This window comes from Lepus europaeus, chromosome 23 (assembly GCF_033115175.1).
Source record: "Lepus europaeus isolate LE1 chromosome 23, mLepTim1.pri, whole genome shotgun sequence".
NCBI lineage: Eukaryota > Metazoa > Chordata > Mammalia > Lagomorpha > Leporidae > Lepus > Lepus europaeus.
The window spans coordinates 20513210-20528821 of NC_084849.1; the positions used below are offsets into that span (position 1 = coordinate 20513210).

Here is a 15612-nt window from a genome sequence, read left to right on the forward strand (position 1 = left end):
GCGTGGGCCCGCTATCTGCACAATTCCTGGCTGGCCAGCGTCCACTGGACCCCTCCCATCTGCTGGTTCACTCCCCAAATGGCCGCAACGCTGGGGCTGGGCCATGTCGAAGCCAGGAACCCTGAGCTTCTTCCGGGTCTCCCCCGTGGGTGCAGGGACCCAAGCACTTGGGTCATCTTCCGCTGCCTTCCCAGGCGCGTAAGCAGGGAGTTGGATGGGAAGTGGATCAGCCGGGACTCGAACCAGCACCCATGTGGCATTGCGGAGGCTGTGCCACAGCCCCCACCTCAGGTTCTTTCTTTAAGGGGGGCTCATTCCCAAGGGAAATCGAGGTGTGGGGTCACGGGGCCCCTCCCTCTCCCTGCACAGGCCAGGGTGGATTTGCTACATGGGCTCCCGCTTGGCCCCTGCCCCCCTACCTCGTCTCTCTGCCTGTGCAGTGGGGCCAGGCTACATGGGCTCCCGCTCGGCCCCTGTCCTGCCTTCACTCGCTGTGGACTCCGCGGTCCCCCTGGGCCTGAGCTGTCAGCTGGGCCCTGGGGCAGAGCACCCCTCACCCCCTCGTGGCCCCCAGAAGGCGCCAGAGGCTGATTGCCCCATTTCCCCCTCTCCACCTGCCGCGGGCCGTTGGCGGTCTCCTTTCAACACCAAGACTCCAACGGCATCCAGGCCGAGTCCTGGGAAGGCCTGGGGCCGGGTGGCCGCTCCTGGGCAGAGGCCCCACCTCCCTCCCGGCTGGGCCACTTCTGCATTTCCATTTGAGTCTCATCCACAGTGGTGGCCACGCTGCTGCACTTCCTGTGGGGCTGGGACCTCGAGGTGCCCATTCCTGAGTGAGGCACCTGCAGCCCCAGGAGGTATGCAGCCCCCCCCCCCGGGGGGGCACTCAGCCACGTGGGAGACGGCCAGAGTGGGCTGCTGGGGTCGGCGCTGGCTGCAGCAGGTCCAGCCAAGCCCCGTCTCCAAGTCCCACCAGGGAGGCAGGTGGGGGCTCAGGTACTTGGGTCCCTGCCACCCACTTGGGAGACCGGGATGGGGTTCCTGGCCGCTCTGGTTGCTGTAGGCATTTGGGGAGTGAACCAGCGGATGGAAGACCTTTCTCTCTGTCTCAATCTCTCTATATAACTCAGCCTCTCAAATACATTAAAAAAAAAAAAAAAAGTGGAGCTGCTGGGAATTGAACCGGCATCCCCCAAACATTACTTTTAAAATCCTGCTATTTGGGTCCGGGGACCTTGGGCAGTGACTTAAGTGCCCCAGGCTTCGATGTCCCCATCTGTGAGATGGGTGAGTGGGACTCCACAGCGCGGCTGGGGAGGAACCCCGCGCAAACAGCAAGCACAGCCTAAGTGCGCATTAGCGTAACGCACACCTGGGCCCCGCCTGCCGCCCCGCACAGCCCGCACACTCCGAAAGCTGGGACCCCCGGGCTGCAGGGGGCGGGGACGCGGGGAGGGCTGGGGACCCGCCCCGCCCACCCCCTCCTTTGTCTCCCGCCCGCCGGGCGCCGGGGAGCTCGCCATGGAAACGCGCGCGCGATTGCGGCGGGCGCGGGGGCGGGGGCCGGGGACGTCGCGAGCGGGTGAGAGGCGCGAGGGGCGTCGGGGGGCGCGGAGCCTGAGACCCGCGCCCGCGCGGGAGGCGGGGACGCGCGCGGCGCCCCGGGCCGCGGAGACAAAGAGCCCCGCCCCTCGCCCTCGCGCCGCGTCCAGGCCGCCGCCAGCGCGGGGGTCTCCGGGCCGAGCCCCCGGCTGCCGCCGCTCCGCGCGCCGGGAGGGGCCGCGCTTTGTGCGCCCCGCGCCGCAGCCCCGCGCAGTCCTCGAGCGCCGCAGCGCCAGGTGAGGGGCTGCGGGCTGGGCCCACCCGGCCCTGCGCGCTCCCGGGACCCCCAGCTCCCGCCGCGCCGGCCGCGCCCTCCTCGCGGAAGCCGACCCTGGTGCCCAGGCGACCCCCGCCCCCCCAGCCTCAGTGTCCCTCGGCGGCCGCTACGCGTCCCCGCCCGCCCCTCCCCCGCGGGCGCGGGTCCCCGGGGCTCAGCCTGGCGCCCCTGCCGCCCGCGCGGCTCGGTCCCCCCGCAGCCGCGGCCTGCGGCGCCCGCAACACCATGATCGCGGCCAAGGCCAGCAGGACCCCGAAGGACAGTATGACGCTGCTGCCCTGCTTCTACTTCGTGGAGGTGAGGGGGAGGGGGCCGGGCGGGGCGGGCCGGGGCCTGGGCCTAGCGCTTGCAGGGGCAGGGGCTGGAGCGGGGGCGGGTGGCCGGCGGGGTCGCCCGGGTGCTGCGGGATGCCTTCCCGGTGCGGGGGGTCTGCGCTCCGGGGCCTTCCTCTGCCAGCTGCGAGGCCGCCCCGCCCCCGCCCCAGCACCGTCTTTGTAGAGCGGGAATGGACAGGTGCGGGGCTAGGGGGCTGGGGGCGGCGGCTCCATCCCGCCGTGTGGGGGCCCCCGGCCCCGGCCCCTGCGCGCGGCTGCTCCGCAGGGTTTTTGCTCCCCGCCCCGGCGGCGCCCCCCCTTCTTCATGCCCGCCTAGCGCTCCGGGACTGGGCTCCGGCCCCTCCCACAGCCCCCGCCAGGCCGTTGTGGGACAGAGCCCTGGGCGAGCAGGTCTGGGCCGGCGGGGAGAGCGCCAGGGCCCGCAGCAGCACCCCCGTGGGCCGGCGGCGCTCTGGACGCAGGAGGAGCACACGGTGGGTGCACGACCTCCGCGACTTCCGAGGGCAACGCCCCCAGCACGCCTGGCGCCGGGACCACCCCCGCGGCCCGCCTCGCCATCGAGTGCTGAGCCTCACTGCGCGGACGGTGGGCGCGAGCGTCTACGTCTACGGAGCCTGCAAAGGCCTGAAGTGGGATCGCCATGCACTGGGGACTGTCGACATTAAGTTTATTTCTAAAGAATTAGTTATCGATTTGTCGGAAAGGCAGCGGTACAGAGAGGAGAGAGAGAGGTGGATCTTCCACCTGCTGGTTCACTCCCCAAATGGTTGCAACGGCCAGGGCTGGGCCAGGCTCCATCCCAGTCTCCCCCTCGGGTGCAGGGCCTGGGCCATCTGCTGCTGCTTTCCCAGGCCGTCAGCAGGGAGCCCCATCAGACGTGCAGCAGCCAGGACTCAAACCAGTGCTTTTGTGGGGGCCGCTGGGTCGGACGGGAGTGTGTGAGCTCCCAGGAACCTGCAGCTGCAGGACGCCCTCCCGGGGAGTCCGCAATGTTGGTCTGGGCTCAGAACCACCCCCTTGCCCCGCCCCACCCCCATAGCGGGGGAGGAGCACACAGGGGCTGGGGGAGGAGCTCAGGTGGTTGAGGGGGGTCACGGGCTGGGGGAAGGGCTCACAGGGGCTGGGGAGGGGCTCACAAGGGCTGGGGGAGGAGCTCACAGGGGCTGGGGGAGGAGCTCTCAGGGGCTGGGGGAGGAGTTCACAGGGGCTGGGGGAGGAGTTCACAGGGGCTGGGGGAGGAGCTCACAGGGGCTGGGGAGGGGCTCACAAGGGCTGGGGGAGGAGCTCACGGTGGCTGGGGAGGAGTTCACAGGGGCTGGGGGAGGAGCTCACAGGGCTGGGGGAGGGGCTCACAGGGGCTGGTAGCTCAGGGGCTGGGGAGGAGCTCACAGGGCTGGGGGAGGGGCTCACAGGGGCTGGGGAGGAGCTCACAGGGGCTGGGGGAGGAGCTCACAGGGCTGGGGGAGGGGCTCACAGGGGCTGGTAGCTCAGGGGCTGGGGAGGAGCTCACAGGGCTGGGGGAGGGGCTCACAGGGGCTGGGGAGGAGCTCACAGGGGCTGGGGGAGGAGCTCACAGGGCTGGGGGAGGGGCTCACAGGGGCTGGGGGGGTCACAGGGGCTGGGGAGGAGCTCACAGGGGCTGGGGAGGAGTTCACAGGGGCTGGGGGAGGGGCTCTCAGGGGCTGGGGGAGGAGTTTACAGGGGCTGAGGGGGGTCACAGGGGCTGGGGGAGAAGCTCACAGGGGCTAGGGGCTCACAGGGCTGGGGGAGGAGCTCACAGGGGCTGAGGGGGGTCACAGGGGCTGGGGGAGGAGCTCACAGGGGCTGGGGAGGAGTTCACAGGGGCTGGGGAGGGGCTCACAGGGGCTGGGGGCTCACAGGGGCTGGGGAGGGGCTCACAGGGGCTGGGAGTTCACAGGGGCTGGGGAGGGGCTCACAGGGGCTGGGCAGGAGCTCACAGGGGCTGGGGAGGAGTTCACGGGGGCTGGGGGAGGAGCTCTCAGGGGCTGGGGGAGGGGCTCACAAGGGCTGGGGAGGAGTTCACAGGGGCTGGGGGAGGAGCTCACAGGGGCTGGGGAGGAGCTCACAGGGGCTGGGGAGGAGTTCACAGGGGCTAGGGGCTCACAGGGCTGGGGGAGGAGCTCACAGACCCCCAGCCTGGCCAGCAGTGCACCTGCATCAGGGCCGCCCACACCCGCCCCTCCGTGGAGCAGCGGCGGCAGCCCAGGCAGAGGCCGAGCAGGCCAGGGCTTGACCCAGGCTCCCTGGACGGGAACCCAGCTTCTCCCGAACACAGCCTGCACTCAGCTACGGAGCCGGCGGCGCCGTGTCTGCCTTGTTCCCCTCCTAGGGCCCCGGCGCACTAGTCAGCCTGCCTGGGCCCAGGCTCCGTCCCCGCACTGCGCCAGCCCCTGCCCCTGGCTTGCAAAGCTTCAGCCTCGGTCTCTCCGGCTGCCGGGGGTCCCTCTCGGGGTGCGCAGTGCCCAGGGCGGAGGCGCTGGCCGCAGGCTGACGGTGGCGGGCCGTGTGCCCGCAGCTGCCCATTGTGGCGTCCTCCGTGGTGTCCCTGTACTTCCTGGAGCTGACAGACGTGTTCAGGCCGGCCAAGGTGGGCTTCCAGTGCTATGACCGCTCGCTCTCCATGCCCTACGTGGAGACCAGCGAGGAGCTCATCCCGCTGCTCATGCTCCTGAGCCTGGCCTTCGCCGCCCCCGCAGCCTCGGTGAGTGCCCGCCCTGGGGCCCGGCCGGCCCGTGGGCAGTGCCGGCCGCGGCCTGAGCACCTCCCTGTCGGCAGATCATGATCGGTGAGGGCCTGCTGTACTGCGTGCAGTCCCGGCTGTGGGGCCGAGGGGGCGTCCCCCGCGGAGCCGAGGGCACCATCAGCGCCGGCGGCTGCAGCCTCAGCTCCTTCCTGCGCCGGACCGTGCGGTTCGTGGGTGAGTGGCCAGGCGGGGCCCGCCCTGCCCTGCTGGGGCCCACGGCCACTGTGTCCTCTGCGGGCATCCAGGTGTTGGGCCTGGGGTCCCTTCCACACACACCCCCAAGGTGTCCAGTGTTGACCCTGAGGTCCACTGGCCCACCCTGACCCCCCCAAGGTGTCCACACGTTGACCTGACGTCCTCTCGCCCCCCACAGGCGTCCACGTGTTTGGCCTGTGTGCCACGGCCCTGGTGACAGACATCATTCAGTTGGCCACGGGCTACCACGCACCCTTCTTCCTCACCGTCTGCAAACCCAACTACACCCTGCTGGGCACGTCGTGCGAGGCCAACCCCTACATCACGCAGGACATCTGTTCCGGCCACGACACCCACGCCATCCTGTCTGCACGGTGAGCGGGGTGGGCTCGGGGTGGGCTCTGGCCGCGCCTGGCGGGGAGGCCGCTCGGGCAGGGGCCTCACTGGCGCCGCGTCTTGCAGGAAGACCTTCCCGTCCCAGCACGCCACGCTGTCCGCCTTCGCGGCCGTCTACGTCTCGGTGAGTGCGGCCCCGCAGCCCCTGCCCTGGCCGCCTGGGCCTCCCGCTGACCGCCCCGCCCTCCCCAGATGTACTTCAACTCCGTCATCTCGGATGCCACCAAGCTGCTCAAGCCCCTGCTGGTGTTTGCCTTCGCCATCGCGGCCGGCGTGTGCGGGCTCACGCAGGTCACCCAGTACCGCAGCCACCCCGTGGACGTGTACGCCGGCTTCCTCATCGGCGCCGGCATCGCCGCCTACCTGGTGAGCGCGGGGGGCGGGGCGGGACCCCAGCCCCACCCACCGCCGGTCGGCTCGGGCCTCATCCGGCTCTTGCTCCGCAGGCCTGCCATGCGGTGGGCAACTTCCGCGCCCCGCCGGCCGAGAAGCCCGCGGCCCCGGCGCCGGCCAAGGATGCCCTGCGCGCGCTGACCCAGCGCGGCCACGACTCCGTGTACCAGCAGAGCAAGTCGGCCAGCACCGACGAGCTGGGCCCGCCCGGGCGGCTGGAGGGCGTGCCGCGGCCCGTGGCCCGCGACAAGACGTCCCTGGGCAGCCTGAAGCGGGCCAGCGTGGATGCTGACCTGCTGGCACCCCGCAGCCCCATGGTCAAGGAGAACATGGTGACCTTCAGCAACACGCTGCCGCGGGCCAGCGCGCCCTCTCTCGACGACCCCGCGCGCCGCCACATGACCATCCACGTGCCGCTGGACGCTACCCGCTCCAAGCAGCTCATCCGCGAGTGGAAGCAGACGCTGGAGGGCCGCGGCCCCGGGCTGCCAGACGAGGCCAGCCCCGCACACCTGCGCGCTCCCGCGGAGCCCATGGCGGAGGAGGACGAGGAGGAGGAGGACGAGGAAGAGGAGGAGGAGGACGAGGAGGACGAGGAGGGGCAGGGGGAGGGGGAGGAGGGCGGCCCCGCGCCTCCCTCGCTGTACCCCGCCGTGCAGGCGCGGCCGGGGCTTGCGCCGCGCGTGGTCCTCCCGCCGCGCGCGGGGCCGCCGCCGCTGCTGCACATCCCTGAGGAGCGCGCGCAGCCCGCGGCCGGGCTGTCCCCCAAGAGCGGCGCCGCGGTGCGCGCCAAATGGCTGGCCATGGCGGAGAAGGGCGGGGCCGTCGTGCCCGCGCCCGGCGCGCAGCCCCGCGTGGCCAACCCACCGCGGCTGCTGCAGGTGATCGCCATGTCCAAGGCCCCGGGCGCGCCGGGCCCCAAGGCGGCCGAGACGGCGTCGTCGTCCAGCGCCAGCTCCGACTCGTCGCAGTACCGCTCGCCGTCCGACCGCGACTCGGCCAGCATCGTCACGATCGACGCGCACGCGCCGCACCACCCGGTGGTGCACCTGTCGGCTGCCGCCGCGCCCTGGGAGTGGAAGGCCGCGGGCGTGTCCCCCGGCTCCTCCGTCAGCGACGTGGACCAGGAGGAGCCGCGGTTCGCCGCCGTGGCCACCGTGAACCTGGCCACGGGTGAGGGCCTGCCCCCGCCGGGCGCGGCCGAGGGGGCGCTGGGGCCGGTCAGCCGCGAGTCCACGCTGCGGCGCGCGGCGCTGGGGGAGCGCGAGGCAGGCGAGGCGGAGGCCGAGGGCTACTACCGCAGGATGCAGGCCCGCCGCTTCCAGGACTGAGTGCGGGGCCGGGGCAGGGGCGCGGGAGGGGCGGGCCGGGGCACCGGCTGTGGACCAGGAATAAAGGTGTGGCTGTGGAGTGTGGGCTCGCTGGTCACTCGGGGAAGGGCGTGGGCGGGGACCCCAGGCGGCCGCAGCCCGCGCTCAGCACACACGCGGCCAGTTCGGACCCCGGCAACAGCCGGGCCAGGGCGCGCCCACGCGAGCGCGTGGACAAGAAAGAGACATGCGCAGGCGCACTTTGTTGTAAAATCGTTTAATTGAGTTCTCTCGGCGCGCGCCCTTCAGGACCGCGCTGACAAAATATACATCTGTCGCCATAGAAAACCGCGCCGCCCGAGCTCTCACAGGTATAAAAAACCATAAATATGTACACCCTGGGCGTCCCCCGCCGGGGGCGCTAAGACTCAGTCAGTCCCGCCGCCCGGGCCCAGCGCGGAGCAGGCACAGAGACGAAACGCAACTTTGGTCCAAACCTGGGGCGGGGGGGGCGGGGGCGGGACCGATTGCGGGGGGCGCTGGGCGGGCGGGCGGGCAGCGCTGCGTCCTGGGCTACAAGGTACTCAAGGTACTCGCTAGCTCTTGCATATACATGGGGCTATTTGGTCACGTGGAACAAGGCGAGGCACAGGCGGGGCCGCGCCAGCGGGAGAGGGGCGAGCGAGAATCACGTCACTTGATTGGGGGGGTCGGCCGGGCCCCCGCCGGCCTCAGGCACATGATTGGGGGGCGGCCCCAAGGCAGGCAGGTTTAAGGCACGAGGAAGCCGAGGGGTGCGGGCGGCCCCGCGCGGCCAGGGGGGCGCCCCCGCCGCAGTCACCCGCCACCGCACGGTCAAAGGTGAACTAGATTTAATTTTTTTTAAAAACAGGTAAACTGATTTCTCTTTAAAAAAATAAACTCTCTGGTCTGTTAAGGTCACTTCAGCTGCGTTAAAGTGGCTTTTCTGGAATGACGGAAGTGGGCGGGCCCGGCCGGCAGGGCCTAGATGGTGGACTTGGAGAAGGACACGCGCAGGTGGTGGCTCTCGCCCAGGTCGTGGTTGTGCAGGTCGATGAGCGCCTGCACCGCCTCCTCCACGGAGCCCATCTGGATCAGCGCCATCTTGCGGTCCTTCCTGGGGGTGCGGGCGGGGTGAGCGGGCGGGTTTGGCGGGGGGGGGGGGCCGGGGTTGGGGGGGCAGGGCAGGGGCGGGGCCGGGCTCACTCACTGGAAGAACTTGAAGCCCTTCACCACGCCGCCGTTGCTGGAGAAGAGGATCTTGAGGTCCTCCTCGGAGACGGAGGGCCTGCGGGGCAGGGGGCGGGGCGGGCGGTGAGCCGGGGGGTGGGGGTGGGGCAGGACTGAGGGGGGGCGGGGCGGCACTTACGGGATGTTGGACAGGTGCAGCGTGGCAGAGGGCGGGAAGATGTTCTGGAAGTTCTTGGAGCCCGGCTTCTTGAAGCGGTGCAGCGGCGAGTTGCCGTAGTCCTTGGTCAGGCCCTGGTCCTCCTGGCCCTCGCGCGGCAGCTGCACGTTCTGGTGCTTGGACAGTGTGATGCGGATGGGCTTCCCGTGCAGCTTGTGCCCGTTCAGGTGGCTCATGGCTGGGGGCGGGCGGGGCGGGGCTGAGCAGGGGGCGGGGCCGGCACCGCCCTCGCGGGCACCGCCTGCCCGCCCCTGCCCGCCGCCCCTGCCCGCCGCCCCCCGGGCCCTCACCCAGCTGCGCCTGGCTGCCGTCGGCCATCTGCACCAGGGCGTTCTCCTTCTTATTGAACAGGATCTTCACGCGCTGCACGTCTCCGTAGACGCCTTCAAGAGCCCGGGGACGGACGGGGCCTCTGAGTCCCGCGCCCCCGGCCCGCCTCCCGCCAGCCCGCAGGCCCCGCCCCCCTCGCCAGGCCCGCACCGCCCCGGCCGGCCACGCTCGGCGCGCTGGGCAGCATGCGGGCGGCCCTGCCGCCTGGGGTCCGCGGGCGAGGCCGAACCGCAATTGCCCCGCAGGAATAAGAGCGAATGTCACATACCGAAAAGAATAAAGAGGCTTTGGGGTGTGACTCTCTAGAGGACAGCAGAGCAAGGCAGCGAGGGACAGGGGAGAGGGGGGCCGGCGCCACCGGCCGCCGCGATGAGTTGCCAGGATGTTAATATTCAAGGGTTGGTTTCCGGAGCAGGGTTTGGGGGGGATTTTATTTATGTTTTGTTTTGTTTCAAGCAACAACAGGAAGCAGAAGAACCGTGCAGTCAGTTGGCAAAGAAATTCCGGATCAGGGAAGAACAAAAAGGGGGAGGGAAGGAGAAAAAAGAAAAAGTAGCAAAAACACAGTCAGTAAATCCGTAAGAAACATCGCGGGTTCCACCAGCCACGCACGCCACACAGCCACGAGCCACGCCAGCCACGAGCCACACAGCCACGCACTCCCGCACACTCCACACAACAGCAGGGGGCTCTGGGACTCTGCCCACAGACGGTGGTCCAGCAGGGTCACCGCTGAGCCGGGGCGGAGTCCCAGCCGGCAGGAATCACGGGATGGACAGTGGCCAGCTGGGGGGGAGAGGCAGGGAGACTCCGCCCTCCCGAGGTCAGAGCTGCCAATCAAGGGCCAAGTGGGTGGGGCCTTCCTTATACAGAACCCACACTCTCCAATCCGCTGCCTGACACCTGGTGCCCGCCCCAGGCTGCTACGCCCACCAGGGGGCCCCCATCAGCCCACTAGGCCCTGCTTGCCCCCAGCTGATCGCTAGACAACCTCGCTTGAGTCAGAAAACACGCAACTCTGAACACGTGGGATTGGAAATGCAGCCAGGGTGTCACAGAAACAGGAGCACGCGGCGCACTCGGGAGAGGAGACCGAGACCCACGAGAGCCACGTCAGACGGAAGTGCAGACACGGAAGGGGCGGGACATGTGGCCACCACGACCCGGCTAAACCCTCCCCAGGCTCCCGGGAGGGCCAGGGAGGCCCACGTACCTCAGGGTTGAGGTTGCTGACCAGCAGGACCGAATTGCCCGCCCCTGCCAGGCCCGGGATGGCGATGCGGCCTGCCGCCGCCGCCGCGGCCGCTGCCGACGGGATGGCCAGTGGGGCCAGGGCTCCGTGGACGTTGGGGACGGAGAGGCCTGGGGAGGAAGAGCAGGTCAGCGCTGAGACGAGCCCGGTGCACCCTCGCGGGCAGTGCAGACGCCCGGTCCTCATGCAGAGGAGCCGCGGGAGGTGGCGGCAGCGGCGCGGGCCGCTGCTCCGCGGGCACGCCCTCTCCTCCCGGCGCGGCGCGGCCCGCCGGCCGGCCTGATGCATGACGCATGCGGCAGCAGCACAGAAGCCTCGCTCCGGGAAGGCAGACGGGCCCTCGGCAAGCAGGGCCTGCACAGGACAGCTCGCGGCGCCCACACGGCGCCCACTGCTCCATGCAGCGCCGGGCGACGCACACCTGCGCCCGCCGCGCATGCTCCGGGGCCGCAGCTTACCAGGCCAGCGTCACCCTGCGAGGGACAAGCCCCTCAGAGGCACCGGTCCTCGTCCTGCAGCTGCTTGAAGGGAACCAAACACTGGGCGGTCAGTCGCCTGCACACACAGCTGCGGCCGCGGGCTCAGGCCGGCCCTGTCCACGCCACGCCCCCGGGGCAGGTGCCCTGCGGCTGCCTGCCCCCTCCCAGGAAGGCGGCCCCGCGGGCTGGCTCTCCCTGCTGACCGCTGCGTGGGCATGCACGACCGGCTGTGGGGGTCAAGACCGAGTGTTGAGTACCTGCAGCTTGAGGAATGGCAAAGGTGGGAGGGAAACCAGCTCCTGCATACGGAGAGGCTGAGATTATACCAGGTGCACCTAGAAATAAATGAGACACTAACCATCGCACCCACAGCCGGAGGGCGGGCGGCCGCGGCTCCCGGAGGGCCTGGGGCCGTGCTGGGCGGGACGTGCGAGGAGCGGCAGGAGCCGACTCCCTGGGTGCTGCCTGGGGCGGGCCGGGGTGACCCCCACGCATCCTAACACTGGCACTCGGCACACCGGGCGGGGGCCTCACCGAAGGCGGCGGCCATGGTCTGGTCCAGCGACGGCTGGCTGTCCCCGGATGGCAGGTCAGGCCGGGTGTAGTCGCGGCTCTTGTCGTTGTTGTACTTGACGTTGAGGCTGGTGAGCTTGGAGAAGTCGATGCGCAGCGTGCAGCAGGCGTTGTAGATGTTCTGCCCGTCGAGGGACTGGGGGGCAGCGCTCATGAGGGGGGCGCCCGGGGACCCCTCGCCGCCCGCCCACACCCCCGCATGCGGCCCGGCCCGGCCCTCACCAGCTTGGCGTGCTGGGCGCTCACGGGCTCCGCGTACTGCAGCAGTGCCTGGAACTGGTTGTTCTTGGTGAAGGTGATGATCTTCAGGACGGTGCCGAACTTGGAGAAGATCTGCAGGGCCACAGGCAACCTGAGCCCCGGCCGGCGCCCACGCCTGCCCCGCTGGCCCCGGCCGGCCCCCACCTCACCTGGTGCAGCACGTCCAGCGTCACGGGGTAGAACAGGTTCTCCACAATGATCCTGAGCACGGGGCTCTGGCCGGCCATCGCCATCCCCGCATCCACTGCCGCGGCTGAGGCGGCCAGGGCCAGGTTTCCTGACTGCACGGAGTTCACGGCCTGCAGGGCTGCCTGGGCCCGCTGTGGAGGCGGCGGAGTGAGCCCTGGGCTGCGGCCCGCCCTGCCCCCGGCCCCCCCCGTCCCAGCCCGCAGGGCGCACGCACTGCCTGGTTCGGGGAGCTGTCGGTCTTGAGCTCCTTGTGGTTGGAGAACTGGATGTAGATGGGCTGGCCGCGCAGCACCGGCGTCACTGACGTGTAGTAATTCACCATGGTGTTGGCGGCCTCCTCCGTGTTCATCTCGATGAATGCCTGCGCGAGGGTTGGGGGGGGTGTGAGCCGGGTGGGCACAGGTCCACACACACACACACACACCCCCACCGCGCGCGCCCCCCGCCCGTCCGGGTACCTGGTTCTTCCCCTTCAGCATCAGCAGGTTGGTGACCTTGCCGAAGGGCAGCCCCAGGGAGATGACCTCGCCCTCGGTGACCTCGCCGGGCAGCTTGCGCACGTGGATCACCCGCGAGGGCACGCCTGCGCTCCTGTTGTCACCTTTGAACTTCTTGCTGTCGTTGCCGTTTGCTAGAGAAGTGGGGTGGTTCGCTCACCAAGCCAGGCGCCCGCCCACCGCCCGCGAGCCCCGGGGAGCCCTGGGGCGCAGGCCCTACCTGCAGACGCCGAGTTGCTGCTCATGATGAAGGGGCCGTTGGTGACACAGGTAGAGAAGAGCTCGTCAGATCCCCGCTGCCAGAGAACAGAGCTGCAGGGCTGCGGCGGCCACGCCCCGCTCGCCCCTGCCCACACCAGCCACACCCCTGCTCCACAACAAGCCACACCCCTGCTCCACAACACCAGCATGGCCAGACCCCACCCACACCCCCAGCCCTGCTCCCGAACCAACACCAGCCACGCCCCTGCTCCCATCCACCAGCAGCTGTCAGACCCTGCCCACCCCGACAGCCACGCCCCTGCCCCCACCCCAGCCCTGCTGTCAACAGAGCCCCCTGAGGCCAGGACCCCTCTGTTCGAGCTGCACCACCGTGACCCCGCCCTGCTCTGTGGACTCCCCAGGCAGCCCAAGTGCACCGGGCCAGCACCGGAGCCCATCCCGGGCAGGGGGCGGGGCCTCCCGTACACAGAGCAGGTCTGTTCAGAGCTGAAACCAGAGCCCCAGGCGACAGAGCGACTGGGTTACACCAAAACAAGAATGCCGTGCAAGCAGCCCGCTCCCAGGCTGCAGACCCAGGCCCAACTCCACCCAAACTCCGAGAACCATGAAGGAAAGTGGCCTCCCCACTTTCCCCCTCCAGGCCTCGCTGGGTCCCGGCCCTCGCCCAGCGCCCCTGAAGCTGCCCCACGAGGGAGGCTCCCGCAGACCGGAGTGGGAGGAGCCCACCCCCAGCCGCCTGGAAGAAGGCGGTGCACAGCGGCCCCCACCAGCCCTCAACAGCCCCACGGCCGGGAGCCGACCGCAGCGTCAGCCGCCCTTCCTATAACTGGAAGGGCCGCAGACAGGAAGCCGGCGCCCCATGCCCACGGGGGACCGGGGGCACCGTGGGATCCACAGGAAGCCGCCCCGACCTTACCCCGCTGGACCGCGTCCAGGCACCCATGCGGCTCCCATGTGCTAACTGCACGAACCTTAAAAGGGGCATCTCGGCGCCGGCCTCCGCCCAGAGAGGCGGGCGGGGCCGCCCAGAACTGCCTCCTTGGCTGCCGGCCCCGTGTGCATTCCCACGGCAGGCGGCCGGCGCGCCCACAGCCGTCTGGCGGGCACGCTCTAGCCCACTGGGGCAGCAGGCCCTGGAGCCCAGGCCGTCCCAGCAGACCGCGGCCACACTCTCCGCCCACACGGCCCGGCCCCCAGCCCGCTCGGCGCCCACAGGAAGAGCTACGCAGGACGCCCCAGCCCGCACGGGCGCAGAGGAAACCCTGCCGGCCCGGGAGAGCGCGCGCTGACGCAGCACGGGAAGCCCGCGAGGGCTGTCCTGGGCTCCCGGCCGCCCAGGCCTGCGCTGCCCCGTGGAGGCACACGGGGTGGAACGGATCCCAGGGGGCAGCCGCCCCCACAGCGCGCAGGCACACGCGTGACCACGGGACGCACAGACATCCACACACCAGCAACCGCCGAGCGCCCGCCTCCCAGAACACCCGCGGCCCCGCCGCTCCTGCCAGAGCCCACCAGACACGGCGCCAAGGCGGGCCGGGCCCAAGACGGAGGCTCAGGCCCCCGCCACCTGCACACCCCGCGCCCCCGCAGGCCCCCCGCAGGCCCGGAGACCGCCATACCTTTGTACCAACTGCTATGTCTGGGACGATGCTGCGGAGAGAAAGCCAGAGGTCAGCGCCCCGGGCTGCAGCGCCGACCCGGGGGCGCGGGGCCCCCACCCGCGCAGGCCCTCTCGGCCCGGAAAGGGGCCACCATTGTCCTGAGGGCCCCTCCCTCCCAGCGGGACCCCAGGCCCCGCCTCTGGACCGAGCTCCCGAGATCCAGACAAAGAGCCCCGCGCCCTCGGGCGGCGCTGACAGCCGGGGCGCCGCGGGCCCGGCCACGCATCCACCCGCGCCCGCCCCGCACATGCGCCGACGTGGCCGGGGGTCTGCGAAGACCCGGGTACCAGAGCCGCCCGAGGCCGCCCCCGGGCCGGGCGGGGCCCGCACGCAGGAAGCGCTTCCACCCGCGGCCCCGCCCCGGCGAGCGCAGCCCCGCTGCCCGCCCGCCCGCGCGCCGCGACGCACCCGGCCCCCGCGGCCCGGGCCGCCCCCCAGCCCGGCCCCGGCCCCGGCCCCCGGGCCGCGGCCGCGCGGCGGGAAACACGCGCGCCCCCGCCGAGGCCCGCGCACGCGCACAAGGCCGCGCCCGCGTCTGCGCACGCGCGCGCCGCCGACGGGAAGCGGGAAGGGCCGCGCGCCGCCGGGACGGCGAGACGCCTGGCGCCGGGAGCTGCGGGCGCGCGGACCCGGAAGTGGACCGGGCGCGGGTCCCGGAGCCCCGCGGCCCGAGGGCGCGGCCCCGGCTGCCCCGAAGCCCCGATCCCGTGCGCCACGCGGAGGGGGGAGGGGAGCCCGCACCCCTCCCGGCGGGGCGACGGCCGGGGCCGCCCGTGTGGCGGCGGGGACGCGGATGGAGCCCGGGGATCGCGGCGCGGCGCGTGGCGGACGCGACTCACCCGTCCATGGCACTCAGAGCAGACCCACAGGGGACGGAGTGGAGGCGCCGGAATAGCAGGAACCGACCCAACGGCTCGGAGTTATAGACTCACAAAATGGCGGAGACGCCCGCACACGTCCCCCGCGCGCGCTGCCCATTGGCTCCCTCGGCGGTCAGGGGGCGGGGAGAGCCTCGCGGGCCCCGGCCGGCGTCTCTCAGTGGCTACCAGGCCTCCAGAGGGGTGGGCGCAAGGCGGATACCAGAAGGCTATTGGAGAAGGCGGCCTTCCGTCAGAGCCGAGGCGGAAACGTCCTGTGGAATCGGGGGAGGGGAGGAGAGTACGGACGCACGTGACGAGCTCAGAGCCAATGATCTGGCCGCCACCCGGCCTGGGCCTTGGCGGAAGAAGCCATCTTGAGAGTGGGTACGTGGCGAGTCAGGCGGCAGGAAGCGTGCTTGCCCTAGGCTGCCGCCATCTTGCAAGCGGGCACAGGCCGCCCGGGGCGCGAGGGCCAAGCGAGGCGCGTCGCCATCTTGGAGTCGGGCACGAAAACTCCGAGGGCTCCATAATGCTTGTGGGCACGTGGCCAAAAAGCTGAGTTCTCTACGAGCAGTCCCTCCGGGGCC

At 71.0% G+C, this 15612-nt stretch overlaps 2 protein-coding genes across 4 annotated transcripts; one reads left to right on the forward strand and one right to left on the reverse strand.

Annotated features, from left to right (window-relative positions):
- The first annotated feature begins 2104 nt into the window (after positions 1 to 2104).
- Positions 2105 to 7293, forward strand: PLPPR3 (phospholipid phosphatase related 3). The gene is made up of 7 exons (XM_062181923.1): positions 2105 to 2176; positions 4751 to 4936; positions 5011 to 5152; positions 5352 to 5547; positions 5636 to 5693; positions 5762 to 5935; positions 6016 to 7293. The coding sequence occupies exons 1-7, from the start codon at positions 2105 to 2107 to the stop codon at positions 7291 to 7293; spliced, it is 2106 nt and encodes a 701-aa protein (XP_062037907.1).
- A 245-nt stretch (positions 7294 to 7538) lies between these two features.
- On the reverse strand, positions 7539 to 15114 carry PTBP1 (polypyrimidine tract binding protein 1). 3 transcript variants are annotated; one of them, XM_062181925.1, is made up of 15 exons: positions 15005 to 15114; positions 14124 to 14154; positions 12503 to 12578; positions 12244 to 12416; positions 12000 to 12146; positions 11746 to 11916; positions 11558 to 11668; positions 11297 to 11471; positions 11020 to 11076; positions 10245 to 10393; positions 9300 to 9333; positions 8992 to 9084; positions 8663 to 8879; positions 8504 to 8581; positions 7539 to 8410 (listed from the first exon to the last, which is right to left on the reverse strand). In XM_062181925.1, the coding sequence occupies exons 1-15, from the start codon at positions 15010 to 15012 to the stop codon at positions 8278 to 8280; spliced, it is 1653 nt and encodes a 550-aa protein (XP_062037909.1). In that variant the 5' UTR covers positions 15013 to 15114; the 3' UTR covers positions 7539 to 8277. The 3 variants fall into 3 exon arrangements, with proteins under 3 accessions (XP_062037909.1, XP_062037908.1, XP_062037910.1); XM_062181924.1 differs by having other exon boundaries at positions 11020 to 11097; XM_062181926.1 differs by lacking the exon at positions 11020 to 11076.
- Positions 15115 to 15612: the final 498 nt, after the last annotated feature.

What these genes read in the sequence shown, in the direction of transcription:
- PLPPR3 (XM_062181923.1), top strand. Translation starts at nt 2,105, where the DNA reads ATGATCGCGGCCAAGGCCAGCAGGACCCCGAAGGACAGTATGACGCTG. An exon ending in CACGCCATCCTGTCTGCACG is followed by an intron (nt 5,548 to 5,635) that starts GTGAGCGGGGTG and finishes CGCGTCTTGCAG; the next exon opens with GAAGACCTTCCCGTCCCAGC. An exon ending in CCGGCATCGCCGCCTACCTG is followed by an intron (nt 5,936 to 6,015) that starts GTGAGCGCGGGG and finishes CTTGCTCCGCAG; the next exon opens with GCCTGCCATGCGGTGGGCAA.
- PTBP1 (XM_062181924.1), bottom strand. An exon ending in TGCTGAAGGGGAAGAACCAG is followed by an intron (nt 12,147 to 12,243) that starts GTACCCGGACGG and finishes ACCCTCGCGCAG; the next exon opens with GCATTCATCGAGATGAACAC. An exon ending in AAGGGCTTCAAGTTCTTCCA is followed by an intron (nt 8,411 to 8,503) that starts GTGAGTGAGCCC and finishes CCGCACCCCCAG; the next exon opens with GAAGGACCGCAAGATGGCGC.